Below are 21,137 nucleotides of genomic sequence, written 5' to 3'. Positions count from 1 at the left end.
TGCCAAAGTCTGGGTGGCACAGTGGTTAACAATGCTGCCTTACAGCTCGAAGGACCCAGGTTCGATTCCCAGCTTGGGTCACTGTCTGTGTGGAGTTTGCGGATTCTCCCCGTGTCAGTGTGGGTTTCCTTTGGGTGCTCCGGTTTCCTCCCACAGTCCAAAGGTGTGCGGGTTGGGTTGACTGGACATGCTAAATTAACCCTTAGTGTCCCGGGATGTGATGGGATTAGAAGGGTAGCTAAATAGGGACAGGACCTGGGTGGGATTGGTGTTGGTGCAGACCCAATGGGCCGAATGGCCTCCTTCTGCTCTGTAGCGATTCTGTGACCACTATCCACAGCTCTGGGCAGCAACATGCAGGTAAAGTGTGTGTTGGCCACAGCATCCAGAACACTTGAGTGATCACATCAACAGCCAATGCACTTCATACACTGCACACGAAGGTAAAGTCGCCATTGTCTGTGGCTAACTGTTTGAGTATCAACCTGAAAATCCTTCCAATATAAGCCAATGGCTGGCAGTAAGAGCGGGAGACACTCCTGGTCAGGCACGCTTGATATGGAGTGATGCCCCTCAAGCTATAAGTCCCCAGATGATAGATCAGTGGCCTATTCTGGAAATTAGTAGCTATGGAAAAAGATAAAAGTCTGCTTTACAGCACAATTAGGTGGGAGGAGAGAACTGGGGACTCACCAATGTCCATTAGGAAATGTATTCTGACATCTTTACCTGCATCTCTTTATAAGAATTACTAACTATTGCAACATCATTGGCAAATGCCAGAGAATTGATTATTGTTTGATTAACTCCTTCAGTAATGGAAGAGTCACTTCAACTTGTATCTAACGTACTAATCAATATATCCATAGCTGTGTAATAGAGGATAGGAGATAATGGGTCTCCTTGTTTTACTCCTAGTTTAATTGGAATTAGATTGATTTTAAGTTTTCAAGCTTGAATCTAAGTAACAGCTTCTACATGGAAATCTTCAATTAAATCTACCACTTGTTTAGGATTCCTCATCCTTTTCGTGCTTGATCTACATATGATTCCAGACCCAGGCCAATGTGATGTGAATCTCAAATGCCCACTGATATGGGTCTGGGTGGCAATGTGGTGGTTAGCACTGCTGCCTCACAGCGCCAGGGACCTGGGTTCCATTCCAGCCCCAGGTCACTGTCTGTGGGAAGTTTGCACGTTCTCCCCGTGTCTGCATGGGTTTCCTCTGGGTGCTCTGGTTTCCTCCCACACTCCAAAGAAGTACAGATTAGGTTGATTGGCCATAGTAAATTGCCCCTTCGTGTCAAGATTAGCGGGGTAAATACATGAGGTTATGGGGATATGGCCTTGATGGGCGATTGTTGTTGGTGCAGGTTTGATGGGCCAAATGGCCTCCTTTTGCACTTTATGGATTCTATTATATAACATGGCCCTGAGAGCTACTTTTACTCAGTTGTACGTGCCTCACCAGCAGTTGTTCATGGGCAATTAGGATATGAAAATAAATGCTGGCCCTGTCAGTGATCCTCCCATTCCAAATATAACACTCAAAAAAAATCTATATCCCCAACAGGAACAGAAAACTGGAAGGAGAGATACCCAAATGCCAATCTCTTGCACAACATAGAAAACTGGGGCAGCACGGTAGTTAGCACAGCTGCCTCACAGCGCCAGGGTTCGATTCCCGGAGTGCGGAGTCTGCACATTCTCCCCATGTCTGCACGGGTTTCCTTCAGGTGCTCCGATTTCCTCCCACAATCTGAAAGATTGTGCTAAATTCTCCCTCCGTGTACCCAAACAGGCGCCGGAGTGTGGCGAATAGGGGATTTTCACAGTAACTTCATTGCAGTGTTAATGTAAGTCTTACTTGTGACTAATAAGTAAACTTTAACTTTAAAACTGGTGAAACATTTCAGATGCCACTCACCATCCTGTTTTGCAAATATATAGCCACACCTTCACTGTCGTTGGGTCAAAATCCTGGAACGCCCTCCTTAACAGCACCGTGGGCGTACCTACACCACACGGACCACAGAGTATCAAAAGGACGGCTCGCCACCACCTTCCCCGGGGCAATTAGGGATGGGCAATAAATATTGGCCCAGCCATTGATGGTTACATGCTTTGAATGAATAAAAAATATCTGCTTATGAGTTGGGCGGGGAATTCGAGGAACATTGACACATGAAAGAGCAGGAAGGTCAAATCTCATTCATATTAAGACTTCATAAACTATGTGAAAAAAGGTTGCCATGAATAGGAACTCCGGCAATTTGTAAATGACGCGGGCTATTTTTAGTTGTTACGGGCAGATGTGCGATGATTATTTCATGGTGAGTCAGTGGGAATTACAATGGTGTGCCACAAGGGGAAGTGTTATAGGAAATACATTCTGTAAATACAACGGCTAATATATTTTGAGGGAATTTTTATCGTGGCCGTTCCAATCAGCTGTTGGTAAGTCAGCGGACAACGCCTCAATCTTTTCTTTTAGTTTATTTTTATATTTATTAGTAGGCTTACATTAACGCTGCAGTAAAGTTACTGTGAAAATCCCCCAGTCGTCACACTCCGGAGCCTATTCGGACACAATGAGGGAGAATTTAGCATGGCCAATGCAACCTGACCAGCATGACTTTCGGAGGAAACCAGCGGGAAACCCACGGAGACACGGGGAGAATGTGTAAACTCCGCACAGTCACCCAAACCGGGAATCAAATCTGGGTCCCTAGTGCTGTGAGGCAGCAGTGCTAACCACTGGATTGCATTATGTGATGTATTGAAGGAGCCATTTTGGAAATTCCCAGAAACTATACCTTAGAATTAATTTATTTATCATAGAATGCTGACAGTGCAGGAGGAGGCCATTCCGCCCATCGAGCCAGTGCTAACAACTATCCCATCCAGGGCCTATCCCCATACCCTGCTAATCCCTTTGACTAAAAGGCAATTTAGTATGGCCAATTATCCTAACCGTCACATCTTCAGAACGTGGGAAGCCCACATAGACATGGGGAGAATGTGCAAACTCCACACAGACAGTGACCCGATGCCGGAATTGAACCCGGGTCCCTGGTGCTGTGAAGTAGCAGTGCTAACCATTGTGCCAACTTTCATTACCTCAAGACATTCCAAAATATTTTCTAAGTGCAGTGACTGCTATAATACAAGAAAACATGGTCCCCAACTTTGTTTTATTATTGTCACATGTATTGGGATACAGTGAAAAGTATTGTTTCTTACCCACTATAAAGCATACCTTTCAGAGAGAAGGAAAGAAGAGGGTGCAGAATGTAGTGTTACAGTCATAGCTAGGATGTAGAGAAAGATCAATTTAATGCAACATAGGTCCATTCAAAAGTCTGATGGCAGCAGGGAAGAAGCTGTTCTCGAGTCTGTTGATATGTGATCTCAGACTTTGCATCTTCCCTATGGAAGAAGGTGGAAGAGAGAATGTCTGGGATGCGTGAAGTCCTTAATTATGCCGGCTGCTTTACCGAGGCAGCAGGAAATGTGGACAGAGCCAATGGATGGGAGGCTGATTTGCATGATGGACTGGGCTACATTCATGACCTTTTGTAGTTCCGTGGTGGTCTTGGGCAGAGCAGGAGCCATACCAAGCTGTGATACAACCAGAAAGAATGCTTTCTATGGTGATCTGTAAAAATTGGTGAGTCGTGGTTGACACGCCAAATTTCCTTGATCTTTAGAAATGTGATATTAGAGGATGGACAATCCAGAGAGCAAGGCTTTTGGCTAAGATCAGCCTGAGGTTGTGCCCTCTGGTTCTAGTTTTTCCTACGAGTGGAAACATTCTCTCCACGTTCACTCCAGCCAAGACTTCACAGTATCCTGTAAGTTTCAATAAGATTCCTCCCCCTTATCCCAGGGTTCCTCCAGGAACTCCCGTGTCCTCCCACAGTCTGAAAGACATGCTGGTTAGGGTGCATTGGCCATGCACCTAACCTCCCAAGACTATTTCCTCAGGTGGGTGTAGCTGTTACCAGGGGGGATAACTATAAGGTTCATGGTGGGAGACACAGGAGGGATGTCCAAGGTAGGTTCTTTACTCAGAGAGTGGTTGGGATGTGGAATGCACTGCCTGCTGTAATAGTGGAGTCAGACACTTTAGGAACTTTCAAGCAGTTATTGGATAGGCACCTGGAGCACACTAGAATGATAGGGAGTGGGATAGCTTGATCTTGGTTTCAGACAAAGCTCGGCACAACATTGAGGGCCGAAGGGCCTGTACTGTTCTACGTTCTGTGCTAAATTTTCACTCAGTGTACCCAAACAGGCACCAGGGTGTGGTAATTAGGGAATTTTCACAGTAACTTCATTACAGTGTTAATATGCATCAACTTGTGGCTATTAAATAAATAAACTTTAACATACTTGGGAGGATTTGGAAAGGGGACATTTGAGAAAAAAAATCAAAATGCAATCAAATAACATTCTAATTCTGACAAGATTTTTTAAATTTCTATCAAAGTGCAAATTTTGCTGCATTGATTTATAAAAAATAGAAGAATGTGAGGGGAAAAGAAATAAAATGTTAGGGGGGTGGGGAACCACATTGGAAAACTAAAGGAATCCTGAAGGTTATTTTAACATTCCTGAGAGGAATTGGAAAGGGAATGCTTGAAAACATTTTGTTATTAGTCAATAGGTAAGGTTTTTATTTTGGTCACTGACAGCATTTCATCTTTTAACCATGCCTTCAGATCCATTTTTACAAGTTATTTTGTAAAGATCGAATTTACAGACATTAAAAGGCAATAAGATTATTTTCTGATTATAAAATCATGATTATATATTTGTCTTAATTGAGCAAACTGGGGAAGAATATTGTCATGAAGGTGGAAAAAGCAGCAGCGAGCTTCCTACCCTTCACGGACACCGCCCGGAGGCGGTGTAAGGCCAAACCTGACGATGCAGCAGCAACACCTCTGCCCATCACCGGCAGGTAGCAACAGGCCTCGGCCAATCAGGACGCTGTTGCCGTGGCCGGGTTTAGCCAATCGGGCTTTCGGGATCTCCTGCCCCGCCCACCCCGCGCGCGAAGTCCCGCCCCGCCCTCCAGGGGGGATTCGAATCCTAACAGTCGGTGGCGCGCGGGGGACCACGTGATCGGGCTCCACAGGTGTGGAAGAGGGACGTGGGGGGGAGGGGAGAAGGGCAATGAATGAACACGTGACCTGGTCAACATGGAACCTTGAGGTGGACAGGTGAGAAATGTGGGGCACCTGAACAGAAGGCTGGGATGGGAAGGAGGAGGAGGAGGAGGCATGAGGTGGATGAGACATCAATCATTGCAAACCCAATAGCCCCTTCCCTTCTTCCTTCCCCCACTCAAAAAGGAGGTCCTTTGGCCCATCATATCTGCCTGCTGGCCAAAGACATCTAGGTTAGGTGGATTGGCCATGCTAAATTGCCCCTTAGTGTCCAAAGATTGTAGTTTAGGTGGATTGGCATGATAAATTGCCCCATAGTGTCCAAAAGATGGTTAGGGGGATTGGCCATGCTAAATTGCCTCTTGGGGTCCAAAGCTGTGCAGGTTAGAAGGATTAGCGGAGTAAATGTGTGAGATTACGGGGATAGGGTAGGGTGTGGGCCTGGTTGGGATGCTCTTTGAGAGAATAGATGCAGACTCAATAGGCCAGCTCGCCTCCTGCACTGCAGGGATTCGATGATTAAACCCATTCACATTTCGTTGGCTATTCTGGATGGACCGTCCCTAACATTGTTCATAGATGGTGTGATTCATTAACCAAATGTTACGATGGTGGGTGAGGGGGTGGCGGGGTGTGAGTCGTGTCTAGTCTCTCCTTGTTGCCTTTTAAGGCCACTATTCACATTTGCTGTCGAGGAGGTGGACTGAATAAGCACCCAAAGTGGCCAATTGGAGACTTTAACTGAGGGAATATTTTATAAGTTGGCAGCTGTTGGTAAATTCCTGACTCTGTTTTTGAGAGAGATGGTGGGAGGAAGAAGTCTAGTTTAGTCTAGACCAGAGAAGCCAATGTGAGATGACTTCTTCTTTCCCTTTGACAGTGACACACACACACACCATACGGATGAACCTTTACACATCTTCAAAATTAAGGCAATGGATTCAATTATTTTTGTGTAGTTTATCGGCTGGAGGAATCTAGAACTTCCTGTGACAACTCTGAGGTTCTTGAATTTACAAAAAGAAACAATGCAGCCAAATCTATCTGGAAAGCTGGGGTAATTATGCTGTGATTGTGCGGAGGCTTGGCTACGCCTTTATTTGGAATAACTCTGCTCATTTATGGGCATCCCATCTCAGGAAGTAGAGAATCCCCAGAGTGCAGAAGGAGGCCATTCGACCCAACAAGCCTGCACCCTCAACGATCGGCACAGTGGTTAGCACTGCTGCCTCACACCACCAGGTCCCTGGGATTCGATTCCCAGCTCAGGTCACAGTCTGTGTGGAGAGTGCACATTCTCCCCATGACTGCATGGGTTTCCTCTAGATGGTCCGGTTTCCTCCCACAGCCTGATAAATAATACTAATAAATAAATTGATCTAAATTGATCTGTGCCTCCACACCATTTACCTGTCTTTGCTACACATCCCCTGAGGTGATCAAAGAGGAATTTGTGTCAGAACCTTCAAAATTCCAACTTTCTCAGCATTTCAGGGAAATGTAGTTTCAGGTTTATGCCGTAGTCTGTAAGAAAGTGATTCCTAATTTCATTTTTTTTAAATGGCCCAACCCTCATTTGAAAATTCACGCCCCAGCCCCATCTTCCTCTCTCCCGCCCTTCCACAATTCTGTATTCCCCTCTCAGTAGAATACTGAGCTCTCTGCAGCAACCCAGCAATTTCTTTATTCATCTTCAATACCTCATCCTTCATGTTCTATACTCAAGGGATCACCAATACATTGAGGCAGCATAGTGGCACAGTGGTTAGCATCACTGCCTCACGGTGTCAGGGACCCAGGTTCGATTCTGGCCTTCAGTCACAGTGTCTATGTGAAGTTTGCATGTTCTCCCCATGTCTGCAGGCGTTTCCTCCAGGTGCTCCGGTTTCCTCCCACACTCCAAAGATACGTAGGTTAGGTGGATTGGCCATGCTAAATTGCCCCTTAGTGTCCAAAGATATGTGGGTTAGGTGGGTTGGCTGTACTAAAATGCCCAGTGGTGTCCAAAGGTGTGCAGTTTAGGTAGATTGGTCATGGTAAATTGCCCCTTAGTGTCCACAGATATGTGAGACAGGCAGATTAGCCAAGCTAAATTAGTCCTTAGTGTTCAAAGATGTGTAGTTTAGATGGTGACTGTGTAGGGTTACAGGGATAGATTAGATTTAGATTTATTTATTGTCACATCTATCCCAGTGCAGTGAAAAGTATCACTCGTTGTGCTAAATTGACCCATATGGTCAGGGGGATTAGCAGGATGAATAAGTGGGGTTACGGGGATAGGGCCTGGGTGGGATTGTTTAAAGTTTTTTTTTATTTATTACTGTCACAAGTAGGCTTACATTAACACTGCAATGAAGTTACTGTGAAACTCCCCTAGTCGCCACACTCTGGCACCTGTTCAGGTACACTGAGAGAGAATTTAGCATGGGCAATACACCTAACCAGCACGTCTTTCAGACCGTGGGAGCACCCGGATGAAACCCATGCTGACACTGGGAGAACTTGTAGGCTGCACTCAAACAGTGACCCAAGCCAGGAATCGAACCCGGGTCCCTGCTGCTATGAGGCAGCAGTGCTCACCACTGTGCCACCATGCTGCCCAATGATCTAATTGAACAGTGAAGCAAAGCAAATGGCACACTTAAAAATCATAGAAACCCTACAGTGCAGAAAGAGGCCATTCGGCCCATCGAGTCTGCACCGAACACAATCCCACCCCCCAGGCCCTACCCCCATATCCCTACATATTTAACCACTAATCCCGCTAACCTACACCTCTCAGGTCACTAAAGGGCAATTTAGCATGACCAATCAACCTAACTCGCACATCTTTGGACTTCTGTTGGAAAGCACGCAAAACCCATTCATCTTTCAGTGGAAAGAAAGAATCCCTAGATAATTTGTTTATCTTGATTAAAGGATAAGTGTTGGGTTAGGACAAATATATTTTCAACGTCATATTTTCCTTTGTGATCCCCATCTTCCATTCTCTTCCCTTCTCCTTAAGCTTTTGGCACCTTGCTGAGTTGTGGTCCCACGGATGTTGAGGCACTACCTTGCTCCAAAGGCTAACTAACTGCATGGGGCCTCGCATTCTAGCCCAATCTGCGTCTCACCAAGTGTCCGTACACAATCACTGTTCCTCAGGGATTATTGAGAACTGATCGAGAGCGGGAATCCTGGTCAGCTATTCCTCCTGAAGTGCTAGAACTGTTGGAATGAACGTCCTCCATTGATTGGTGAGCCCCCATCCAGGGATCTTCCTCTTGATCTTTTATCCCTCTTCATTGTCAGGGTATGAGCTTTGCTGGCAAGGCCAACATTTACTGCCCATCTCTAATTGCCCCTTGAGAAAGTGATGGTGAGCTATCTTCTTGAACCGCTGCAGTCCACACGATGTAGGTTTTAAGTTTAAGTTTATTTATTACTGTCACAAATAGTCTTACATTAACACTGCAATGAAGTTACAGTGAAAATCTTCTAGTAGCCACACTCCGGCGTACACTGAGGGAGAATTTAGCGTGGCCAATGCACCCTAACCAACACATCTTTCAGACTGCGGGAGGAAACGGAGCACCCGGAAGAAACCCATGCAGACAGAGGCATGAGCTGGGAATTGTACCCGGGTCCCCGGCGCTCTGAGGAAGCAGTGTTAACAGCTGTGCCACTGTGCAGTGTTGTTAGGGAGGGAGTTACAGGATTTCACCCCAGTAATAATGAAGGAATGGCCAAAGATGTGCAGGTTAGGTGGATTAGCCATGCTACATCGCCCCTTAGTGTCCAAAAATGTGCAGGTTAGGTGGATTGGCCATGCTAAATGGTTTCTTAGTGTCTAAAGATGTGCAGGTTAGGTGGATTAGCCATGCTACATCGCCCCTTAGTGTCCAAAAATGTGCAGGTTAGGTGGATTGGCCATGCTAAATGGTTTCTTAGTGTCTAAAGATGTGCAGGTTAGGTGGATTGGCTGTGAGAAATTGCCCCTTAGAGTCCAGAGATGAGTAGGTTAGCAGAATTGGCCATGCTAAATTGCCCCTTAGTGTCCAGAGAAGTGTAGCTTAGTTGCATTAGCCATGGTAAATTGCCATTTAGTATCCAAAGATGTGTAGGTTAGGGGGATTGGCCATGGTAAATTGGCTTTTAGCATCCAAAGATATGTAGATCAGGTGAATTGGCCGTGCTAAATTATCACTGAGTATCCAAAGATGTGTAGGTTAGGGGGATTAGTGGGGTAAATATGTGGAGTTGCAGGAATAGGGTCTGGGTAAGTTTCCCTGTCAGAGAGACAGTGCAGTCTCGATAGCCATATGACCTCCTTCTGCACTGTCGAGAAGCTATGGCTTGGGCAGCCTTCGTTTGAGAATTTAATTGCGTGGGATTGCTGCACTATTTTCCAGTGTCAGTTAAACCAATGGTGAAATCCATGTCGGAATTAAGTCGTGTCCTCACGAACTGCATTGGCAGGGAAGCGGTTCACCATGAAACCTGAGCTCTTATTCTGGTGGAATGGGGAGCAGGGGGTGGAGGGGGGGCAGTTGTGGAGGGGGTGGAATATGGCTCGTAAATGTCAGAAATCTGAAAAAGAAACTGAAATTGCATCGCCACTCCATTACCAGCCAAAGCTTCAAATCTACAGCGTGGAAGGAAGAGGAGGCCTTTCAACCCGTCACCCCTGTGCTAGCACTGTGAAAGAGCTATCCAATTAGTAAAGTGTGCTAAGTGAAGTGTAGACGGAATCGGGGGAATGGGAGGCTGGTTTGTGCGATGGGACTGGGCTTCGTCCACGACCCTTTATAGTTTCTTGCGGTCTTGGGCCGAGCAGGAGCCATACCCAGTTGCAATATATCCAGAAAGGATGCTTTCTCTGGTGTATCTGTAAAGATCGGTAAGTGCTCGCTGTCCGCAAATTGGTAGCAAGTTCTGATAATACAGCATTTTGAAAGTGCTGCAATGGTTGTGAACATCTTTGGGATGTCCTGAGGTTGTAAGTGGGTGCTCTGGAGGTGGGGGCGGCGGGGTGAGAAGGGGGGCAGGGGCTGGTGGAGGGTGGAGGAGGGGAGGGGCTGATTAAGGGGTTGTATGTTCTATTATTCCAAAGCAAGGTAGAAATAATATACAATGATCTAAAGTTTAAAAAAATAAACAAAGTAATGTATAGTGATTTGGAAATAATCTTCTTTATCTGCTTACAGGATGTTTACGGATAAAGAGGGAAAGAATAATGGCCACCTTATTTGAAGTGAAACAAAAGGTGGAGGTAAGTGCCCTCTTGTTCCTTCTGACATCATCACCGCTTTGAATTATAGAACCCTACAGTGCAGGAGGAGACCATTCGGCCCATCGAGTCTGCACCGACCACAATCCTATCCCTGTAACCCCACACGTTTACCCTAACTAATCCTCCTGACACTAGGGTCAATCCAGCATGGCCAATCCACCCTAATGGATCTATCTTAATAATATTAAGCTGATCTTTCTCTGCATCTCAGCTGTGACATTCTGCACCCTCTCCTTTTCTGCTCCCCTTTGTACTCTATGGGGTGGCACAGTGGCAAAGTGGTTAGCACAGCGTCCTCACGACGCCAGGGACCCAGGTTCGATTCCCAGCTTGGGTCAAGGTCTGTGCAAAGTCTGCACGTTCTCCCCATGTGTGTGTGGGTTTCCTCAGGGTGCCGCAGTTTCCTCTCACAGTCCGAAAGATGTGCTGGTTAGGTGCATTGGTTGTGCTGAATTCTCCCTCAGTGTACCCAAACGCTGGGTAACTCGGGGATTTTCTCAGTAACTTCATTGCAGTTTTAACATAAGCCGACTTGTGGCACTAATAAATAAATAAAGTAACCCATGCATCTCTGGACTGTGGGAGGAAACCGGAGCACCCGGAGGAAACCCATGCAGACATAGATAGAATGTGCAAACTCTACATGGACAGTGACCCAAGCGGGAATCAAACTTGGGCCCCTGGCACCCTGAGGCAGTGTTGTTAATCACTGTGCTATTTTTGGGTAACTGTTGCTGGAAGGTAATTGGAAGCATTTGAAGTTAATTGATTATATGTTACTTTTGAATGGTTTTCATTGCAGAGCTTAAGCAGAAGTTTGAACTTCCTAGACACTTGCCATCCAAATCTGAACTGGGGACTTTTTTTGGGAGGGAGGTGCAGCTCCCAACACAAATTTGGGGTAAACCCCCCCAGCTATGATAAACCAGAGCTCAGAAGTTAGGAGCCCACATATTCTATGTACAACTTTGGAGTGGTTATTACCAAATGGCGTAAAATATAGTAAATGCTGCATTTACAATAAGGGGAATATAAGAACATAAGAACTAGGAGCAGGAGTAGGCCATCTGCCTGCTCCGCCATTCAATAAGATCATGGCTGATTTTTTTGTGAACTCAGCTCCATTTACCTGCCCACTTACCACAACCTTTAATTCCTTTAATGTTCAAAAATCTATCTGTCGTTGCCTTAAAAACATTCAATGAGGTAGCCTCGACTGCTTCACTGGGCAGAGGATTCCACAGATTCACAACCCTTTGTGTGAAGAAGTTCCTCCTCAACTCATTCCTAAATCTGCTTCCCCTTATTTTGAGGCTATGCCCCCAAGTTCTAGTTTCGCTCACCAGTGGAAATAACCTCCCTGTTTCTATCTTATCTATCCCCTTCATAATTTTATATGTTTCTATAAGATCTCCCCTCATTCTTCTGAATTCCAATGAGTTTAGCCCCAGTCTACTCTCAACTCGTAAGCCAACCCTCTCAACTCCAGAATCAACCTAGTGGATCTCCTCCGCACCTTCGCCAGTGCCAGTATATCCTTTCTCAAGTAAGGAGACCAAATCTGTAAACAGTGCTCCAGGGGTGGCCTGACCAGCACCTTTAGATATCAGCACCTTAGGAAGTAGATATAGAGAATAATTGGTGATCCAAACATTCACAATATTTGTCACTTGCTCTTTCACTTTGTAGTTTCCTTCCCCTCCTCCTCCACTGACTATTGTGACAATATGGTTCCAATTGGGTGCTCGTAGTAAGGGCAAAAAAGCCCCCCCAAAATGCAGAAGATAGTTAGTTAGAACGCGGAACTCACTGTCCAAACAACTTCCCCAGTGGTCAGTGAGCCGCCTGGCTACTGAAAGTGGTGGATAAAAGCAAATTACTGCATACACTGGAATCTGAAACCAAAAGAGAAAATGCTGGAAAGTCACAGCATCTGTAAGGAGAGAAAAGAGCTGACATTTCGAGTCCAGATGATCTTTTATCCACAGCCTCGAGTCACCCGGACTCGAAACGTCAGCTCTTTTCTCCCCTTACAGATGCTGCCAGACCTGCTGAGATTTTTCACCGTTTTCTCTTTTGCTTATTAAAAATGGTGATTGGGGAGGGGGCTGGTGGGACACTGGGGAAGGAAAGAGACAGAAGCATCATGGTCAAACTCACTCCTGCCCTAGTGCTTAATTTCTGAATGCATTCACACCTCCCCAAAGAGGGACGTATCAGGAGTGGGCGCAATTATGATGAAGCCCTGATCCAACACTGAAACAGGCCATTGGCTCCTTGTACACCTATGACTGTGGGGTCATATTCCCCTCCAACTCGATTTTCAAGTTTGCTGACCACACCATAGTGGGTCAGATCTCCAACAATGTCAAGATAGCGTACAGGAAAGCGATAGAGAATCTGGTTTACTGGCGCAACAACAATAATCTCTCCCTCAATGTCAACAAAATGAAGGAAATTGTTATCAACTTCAGGAAGCATAGTGGGGAACGTGCCCCTGGCAACGGAGACGAAGTGGAAATGGTCAAGAGCTTCAAGCTTTTAGGTGTCCAGATCACCAACAGCCTGTCCTGGCTCTCTTTCTCTCTCTCTCTCTCTCTCTCTCTCTCTCCCTCTCTCTCTCTCCCCCCCACCACCATGCCAACACTATAGTTAAGAAAGTTCACCAATGCCTCTACTTTCTCAGGAGGCTAAGGAAATTTGGCATGTCACCAGTTTTTACAAATGTACCATAGAAAGCATTCTTTCTGGCTGCAAGAAACAACAAAGGGTCATGAACGAAGCCCAATTCATCACACAAACTAGCCTCCCATCTATTGACTCTGTCTACACTTCCCGCTGCCTTGGCAAAACAGCCAGTGTAATTAAGGATCCTCTTCCACCTTCTTCCTTTGGGAAAAAGATACAAAAGTCTGAGGACACAAACCAACCAACTCGAGAACAGCTTCTTCCCTGCTGCCGTCAGACTTTTGAATGGACCTACCTTGCACTAAGTTGATCTTTACACCTTAGCTATGACTGTAACACTACATTCTGCACCCTCTCCTTCTCCCCATGTACTCTATGAATGGTATGTTTGTACTGCTTGCAAGAAATGAAGCTGATCTTTCTCTACACCCTACCTATGACACTACATTCTGCACTCACTCGTTTCCTTCTCAATGAATGGTATGCTTGTCTGTATAGTGCGTAAGAAACAATACTTTTCACCATATACTAATACACGTGACAATAATAAATCAAATCTCTGTACTTTATGAATAGTATGCTTTGTCTGTAGAGCACGCAAGAAACAATACTTTTCACTGTATACTAGTACATCTGACAATAATAAATCAAATCAAATCAAAATTGGATCCAACTACTGGGTGCTGAAGTTAATTTTCCACTTGATCCTTCTTCCTTACGTAACTCTTCCGTTTTATACTATTTAGGGGTTCCACATTCTAACTAACCGTATGCTGCCTTTTCTGGGATCTTTCTGATCCTTATGACTTGTGGTCATTCCAATCTGTTTCCCAATTTAGACGTTAGCTTTCCCTTAAAGGATTTGCCAGGAAATTTGCTTGTTTGTATCCCTGCCCCCTCAGAGGTGGTTGTCACTGCTCCTAATGATGAGATACGATTCTGATCAGTGTTTCCCTGATGGATTCGTTCACATTTTAACCAACTACAGGATTGGGACTTGGAGCAAAATGCAGAGATTCCAACAGGTCAGGACGTCTTGGGTTTGAATTACAGGGACCTGCTGACACCAGATAGCCAGAAAATTAAACTGTCGCCTCTACAGCATCGCCGGAAGCAAAGGTAAAATGTTTGGACCAATGTTTGGCGAAAGGTTAACGGTTGTGTGAATGACACAAGACATTGAGGCGGCACAGTGGTTAGCACTGCTGCTTCACAGCTCTAGGGACCCAGGTTTATTCCTGGTTTTGGGTCACTGTCTGTGTGGAGTTTGCACGTTCTCCCCTTGTCTGCATGGGTTTCCTCTGTTTTTCTCCCACAGTCCAGAGATGTGTAGGTTAGGTGGATTGGCCATGCTAAATTGTCCCTTAGTGTCTAAAGATGTGTAAGTTAGATGGATTAGCCATGCTAAATTGACCCTAATGTCAGGTGGATTAGTAGGGTTTATGTATGGGATTGTGGGGATAGGGACTGGATAGGATTGCGGTTGGTGCAGACTTGATGGGCCGAATGGCCGTCTTCTGCACTGTAGGGATTCTATAATGCTCTGCATTTGTATTGAACATATTCATGGGGTCACGGTTAGTGAACAATGATTTCAATCTTGCGGCCCATTGAGAGGAAGGTGGGCCTCGCACGCGGACCGCTCACTCTCCCAGGCTGCCCTTCGTTGTTCTAGAGGCACTGCCATGGGTAAGTGCAAGCTCAGCAACTTCAGCTCTGTGGCCTGGGATTGAAGGCAGATCATACGAACAGATAAGCACTTGTGTGACCTTACCCTGCTATTTTTGTCATGGGATTTACTGATTTTAAAATAAGTGAGTTAAGACTTGAGTCAGGGCACTAGGCCAAAGACAGTCTTCAAGCCGCTTTGATCTTTCTTGGATCATACTGACAACAGTAATTTACACTTTTCTTCTTCCTATATTTGGTTTTTGGGTAATGATAGCCTTTCAGAAGCTGATACTGCTTTTCATCAGCGCGGCAGTGTGTCAGTACTTGTAGAGGCTCTCTCGGCATCTCACTACATGCAGAGGTCCCTTGCAGTGTTCCTGCGAGACAACACCGGTGCACAGACATGCAGTACCTGAAAGGCACCTTGCATGCCTTGAGCTGTGAGAAACAACAGTTTGTGTCCGGCTGACCAAACAAAAATCTAAAGGGACCACCTCGCGAAAGAAAAGGGCATCGCACAATTAAATCCTGAAGGACAAATTGTGTGTCAGTATTTGTAGAGGATCACTGTGCGTGCCTGTGTGTGAGTGCACGTGTGTGTGTATGCACGTGTGAATGTGTGGGTGTGAGTGTGTCAGTATTTGCAGAGAATCACTGTGTGTGCCTGTGTGCGTGTGAGTGTATGTCCATATTTGCAGAGGATCACTGTGTGAGTGTGTGTGGGTACGTGTCTGTGAGTGTGTGCGTGTGCGTGTGAGTGTGTGTGTTTGTGTGAGTGTGTGCCCATATTTACAGAGGATCGCTGTGTGTGAGCGAGCAAGTGTGTGAGCAATTGTGTGTGTGTGTGTTTGTGTGTTTGTTTGTGTGTATGCACATGTGAATGTGCGTGTGTGTGTCAATATTTGCAGAGAATCACTGTGTGCCTGTGTGAGTGCGCATGTGTGTGCACGTGTGAGTATGTGTCCATATTTGCAGAGGATCACTGTATGTGTGAGTGTGTGTGAGTACATGTCTGTGAGTGTGTGCGTTTGTGTGAGTGTGTGCCCATATTTGCATTGTGTGTGAGTGAGCGAGTGTGTGAACAATTGTGTGTGAGTGCATGTGTGTGTGTGTCTGTGTCAGTATTTGTAGAGGATCACTATGTGTGTGTCAATACTTGCTGGAGGTACCTAGATGTGGAGCTTATTTCTGGAGGTCCAAGATCCTGTCAGTGTTTGTGGGAGATCCTTGGACATGTTGGGATTTGCAAACTAGGGGTCCATCATTCACTGCTTGGATTTATTACCTCCATGAGCGAGTGGGAATGTTTTCAGTGATCCTATTTGTGGGATCATGGTCACTCCTGGTCTTGTTAGTTATTATAAAACTTAACGCTAGCAAGTTACAATGTGCAGGGACGTTGGAAATTTCGAGCAGTTTAAGTGAGACACTTCTGCAGGAAGTGAAATTTTACTACTCTGGGCATCCCGCCCGCAGTCTCTGACGGGCCTGTCACTGGCGGCAGGCAGGCCGGGGTGGTGTGAAAAATTCTTTGACCTATCCGTCCAGTGGACGTTTCCACAACGAAGGAAGTTCAAATGCAGAAGGCCATGAATATAGGATAGTCACTAATAAATCCAACAAAGAATTCAAGAGGAACATCCTTACTCGGGAAGCGGTGAGAATGAGGAACTCAGCACTGCATGTAGTCATTGTGGTGAAACTAAAGGGGAAGCCTGGTAAACACGTGAAGGGGCGGGGGGGGGGGGAACAGGAACAAAAAGATATGCAGACGGTGTGGAAACAGACTTGTGTAGTGCATGATCGATAGGATAGATGAGTTGTGCCAAACGGCTGTAATATTACAGTAAAGGCACTATATTTTTCTTTATTCATTCTTGGGACGTGGGGTGTCGCTGGCTAGGCCAGCATTTATTGCCCATCCCTAATTGCCCTTGAACTGAGCCATTTCAGAGGGCAGTTGAGGGTCAACCACATTGCTGTGGCTCTGGAGTCATATGTAGAATCATAGAGTCCCTACAGTGCAGAAGGAGGCCATTCGACCCATCAAGTCTGCACCGACCACAATCCCACCCAGGCCCTATTCAATTGTGGCCTCGAGTCACTGTGTGGAGTCTGCACATTCTCCCTGTGTCCACGTGGGTTTCCTTCGGGTGCTCCGGTTTCCTCCCACACTCCGAAAGTGTGCTGGTCGGGTGGATTGGCCATGCTAAATTGCCTCTTAGTAACCCCACATATTTACCCTGCTAATCCCCCGACACTAGGGTAAATTTAGCGTGACCAATCCACCTAACCCTGCACGTCTTTGGACACCAAGGGGCAATTTAGCATGACCAATCCACCTAACCAGCACATCTTTGGAGTGTGGGAGGAAACCGGAGCACCTGAAGGAAACCCTCACAGACACAGGGAGAATGTGCAGACTCCACACATTGACTCGAGGCCATAATTGAACTGAGGTCTCTGGTGCTGTGAGGCAGCAGTGCTAACCACTGCGCATTGTTGCTATCTGGGCAGCATGGTGGCACAGTGTACATAAGAACATAAGAAATAGGAACAGGAATAGGCCATCTAGCCCTTCGAGCCTGCCCCACCACTTCAATGGTAGCCTCCACCACTTCAATGGGCAGAGAATTCCAGAGACTCACCACCCTTTGAGTGAAGAAGTTCCTCCTCAACTCTGATCTAAACTGCCCACCCACCCCCTATTTTGAAGCTGTGCCCTCTAGTTCTGCTATCCTTTCTAAGCGGGAAGAATCTCTCTATCTCTACCCTATCCATCCCCTTCATTATCTTATATGTCTCTATAAGACCCCCCCTCAGCGTTCTAAACTCTAACGAGTACAGACCCAGTCTATTCAATCTGTCTTCATAGGCCAACCCCCTCATCTCCGGTATCAGCCTAGTGAACCTTCTCTGCACCCCCCTCCAAGACCAATATATCCTTCGGCAAATGTAGTGACCAAAACTGCGCACAATACTCCAGCTGCGGCCTCACCAGTGCCCTGTACAGTTGCAGTAAGACCTCCCTGCTTTTATATTCTATCCCCATTACATTCTATCATGTAGGCCAGACCAGGTAAGGACAGCAGATTTCCTTGTCTAAAGAATATTAGTGAAGCAGATGGATTTTTCCTGACAGTCGACAATGGTTTCATGGTCATCAGTAGATTCTTAATTCCAGATTTTTTTTTATTGGATTCCAATTTCACCATCTGCCGTGGCGGGATTCGAACCCGGGTCCCCCAGAACATTAGTTGAGTTTCTGGATTAATAGTCCAACGATAATACCACTAGGCCATCGGCTCCCCTTAAATTATAAATGTAAGTTGTCATCAGCTTTAATTGGGTTCTGATATCCACAGTTGCCCAGTAGATGGTGCTGAAAGGTCTCAGACAAGACCCAGCTTGTCACAGGCAGCAATAGCAGAGTTTGAGGCGGCTTTGAAGGGGAAACAGAATTGGGGTTAGAGTTTGCCTTTCAGAATTACTCTGATCGAGCTGTCAAGGGCCCTTATCAATTCCAGCAACGCTCCAGCAGAGGTAAAACAGTTACTTTCTCTGATTACGTGTTTCCAGCTCGGAGCATCATCTGCCGTGAATTTAAGTTTATTTATTGGCGTCACATTAACACTGCAATGAAGTTACTGTGAAAACCCCCCGAGTTGCCTCATTCCAGCGCCTGTTCAGGGCGCTGGACGCTGAGGGATAATTTGGCACAGTCACTGCACCCTAACCAGCACGTCTTTCGGACTGTGGGAGGAAACCGGAGCACCCGGAGGAAACCCATGCAGGCACGGGGAGAATATGCAGACTCCATACAGTGACCCGAGGCTGGGATTCGAACCCGGGTCCCTGGCGCTGTGAGGCAGCAGTGCTAACCACTGTGGATAAGTGCTTGAAAGTTGGTGCAGACACGATGAATAGAAGGGCCTCTTTCTGTGCTTTAAAACATTTTATGACTCTAAATAAAAGTAAAGTTTGTTTATTATTGTCACAAGTAGGTTTACATTAACACTGCAATGAAGTTACTGTGAAAATTTCTTAGTCGCCACACGCCGGCGCCTGTTTGAGAATTTAGCATGGCCAATGCACACTAACCAGCACGCGTTTTGGTCTGTGGGAGGAAACTGGAGCATCCGGAGGAAACCCGCGTAGACACAGAGAGAATGTGCAGATTCTGCAAGCCGGGAATCGAACCTGGGTCCCTGCCACTGTGAGGCAGCAGTGCTAACCACTGTGCCACCGTGTTGCCCCGGGTCCCTGTCGCTATGAGGCAGCAGCGCTAACCACTGTGCCACCGTGTTGCCCTGGGTCCCTGTCACTGTGAGGCAGTGCTAACTACTGTGCCCCCAGTGGGGTAGCATGGTGGCACCACCAGTGAGCTCTCTCTGCAAAGGAGAGCAGCCCACGCTGGGACTTTTGTGACTTTCAGAGTTGCCTTAACTCCACATCTTGTGACGTGCACTGTGCCGCTCCGAATTGTGGCTGCTGGTGGCTTCTGGGCTTCACAGTTTTGTGGCATGTGTTATAGTGGCTGAAACTCTACAGAGACAGGAACAATGTTTGTGTGTTTCACTCCCTTCTCCCTCTCTCTCTCATCCATTCTTTCTCCCTCGCCTCCTTTCTAGCATCTCATTCACCCCCTCACTCCCCCTCACCCCAGTCCAACGCCTACTCTCCTCCCTTCTCCCCTATCTTGTTGCTGCTTTTGTCTGCTTGAAGCAATCGACTTGTGAAGCAAACATCCTCTCAGCAACGTCTTCTCTGGTCTCTTCCCAGGGAGCAGTACCGCAGCAACGTGAACTCGCTACGGGAGCTGGCGGCCATTTTGCCAATCCCGCCACAGAAATGGGAGAAAAGACTCACAAAGGTACAGCAACATGGAAACTAACTCCCATTCAGCTCCCTCACCCCTTCCCACCGAGCTTCACACCCTCAGAACAGCCATCCATACATTCACTAAAACGTCTTTAGTGGCGGCAGTTCAAATTAAAATTTTATTTATCAGTGTCACAAGTTGGCTTACATTAACACTGCAATGAAGTTGCTGTGAAAATCCCCAAGCACCCACAACAATCCCAACCAGGCCCTCTCCCTGTAACCCCATGTATTTGCCCTGCTAATCCGGCACCTGTTTGGGTACACGGAGAGAGAGGATTTAGCACCTAACCAGCCCGTCTTTCGGACTGTGGGAGGAAACCCGGGGCACCCGGAGGAAACCCGCGCAGACACGGGGAGAATGTGCAAACTCCGCACAGAGGGTCACCCAAGCCGGGAATCGAATCTGGGTCCCTGGCGCTGCGAGGTTAGCAGTGCTAACCACTGTGCCAAACCGCCACCCTTAGCACTTCATAACACGCAGACCCTCAGTAAGAACTCAGTCTGAAGTTGCCTCAGATGCTCGGAATTTGATCCCGGTAGGTTTTAAGCTGGTGTAATTTAATGGCAGTGTTATATGTTTCCCCTGCTGGTGGGTTTGCAGGCTGGTGGGGGTGAGTGTGTTGGGCTGTAAAATCTCTTGGATGGCTTTGCCACAGGGCTCCCTCCTCCTCATCCCCTCTCTGCAATTCTTCAGGGGGCACAGGTAAGGCCTATAGACCAACCTGTCCGCCAAGAGGGGCCTGCTTCCTAGGCAGCCTCAGGTTTCAGGTTGGCAGAGAGCAAAAGGCCAAGACCTAAAAAGTGAACCTTCTCAGGCAGGAAGAGGGGCTATCTCTCAGTAGCCACCTCTAAGCATCAGATAGCCCCCAGCAAGGTCTGACACTCGAACAGACCACAGGTGGGTGTGGGGGTGGGCAGGTGACGCAGCAGGATGGTTAGACGGCTTAATTGTTTTAGATGCTGTTAGGTGGCAGGGTGGCATTGTGGTTAGCACTGCTGCCTCACAGCACCAGGGACTAGGATTCAATTTTGGCCTCAGGTGACTGCGTGGAGTTTGCACGTTCTTCCCATGTCTACATGGGTTACCTCCGGGTGCTCCAGTTTCCTCCCACAGTCCAAAGATGTGCAAATTCGGTGGATCGGCCATGCCAAGTTACCCTTTAGTGTCCCAAGATGTACAGGTTAAGTGGATTGGCCATGCGAAATTGCCCCTTAGTGTCCTAAGATGTGCAGGTTAGGTGGATTGGCTGTGCTAAATTGCCACTTGGTGCCCTAAGATGTAGAGGTTAGGTAGATTGACCATGTTAAAATGCCCCTTACTGTCAGATGGATTAGCAGGGCAAATACATGGGGTTACATGGAGAGAGCCTGGTTGGGATTGTTGTGGGTACAGGCTCTATGGGCTGAATAGCCTCTCCTGCACTGTTGGGATTCTATTATTCAAA

At 46.8% G+C, this 21,137-nt stretch overlaps 1 protein-coding gene across 1 annotated transcript in view; it reads left to right on the top strand.

Moving 5' to 3' along the window:
- The first annotated feature begins 8,448 nt into the window (after positions 1 to 8,448).
- Positions 8,449 to 21,137, top strand: part of meiosin (meiosis initiator) — a 63,969-nt gene continuing 51,280 nt past the window's right edge. The window contains exons 1-4 of the mRNA XM_080183729.1: positions 8,449 to 8,572; positions 10,364 to 10,428; positions 14,126 to 14,256; positions 19,591 to 19,681. Of these exons, the coding sequence (XP_080039855.1) occupies positions 10,393 to 10,428; positions 14,126 to 14,256; positions 19,591 to 19,681 (258 nt within the window). The 5' untranslated portion in view covers positions 8,449 to 8,572; positions 10,364 to 10,392. The remainder of the gene's footprint in view (positions 8,573 to 10,363; positions 10,429 to 14,125; positions 14,257 to 19,590; positions 19,682 to 21,137) is intronic.

Source organism: Carcharhinus amblyrhynchos, unplaced genomic scaffold (genome assembly GCF_965287045.1).
Source record: "Carcharhinus amblyrhynchos unplaced genomic scaffold, sCarAmb.v2.hapA scaffold_393, whole genome shotgun sequence".
NCBI classification, from domain to species: Eukaryota; Metazoa; Chordata; class Chondrichthyes; order Carcharhiniformes; family Carcharhinidae; genus Carcharhinus; species Carcharhinus amblyrhynchos.
This window is presented reverse-complemented; position numbering and strand designations above follow the sequence as displayed.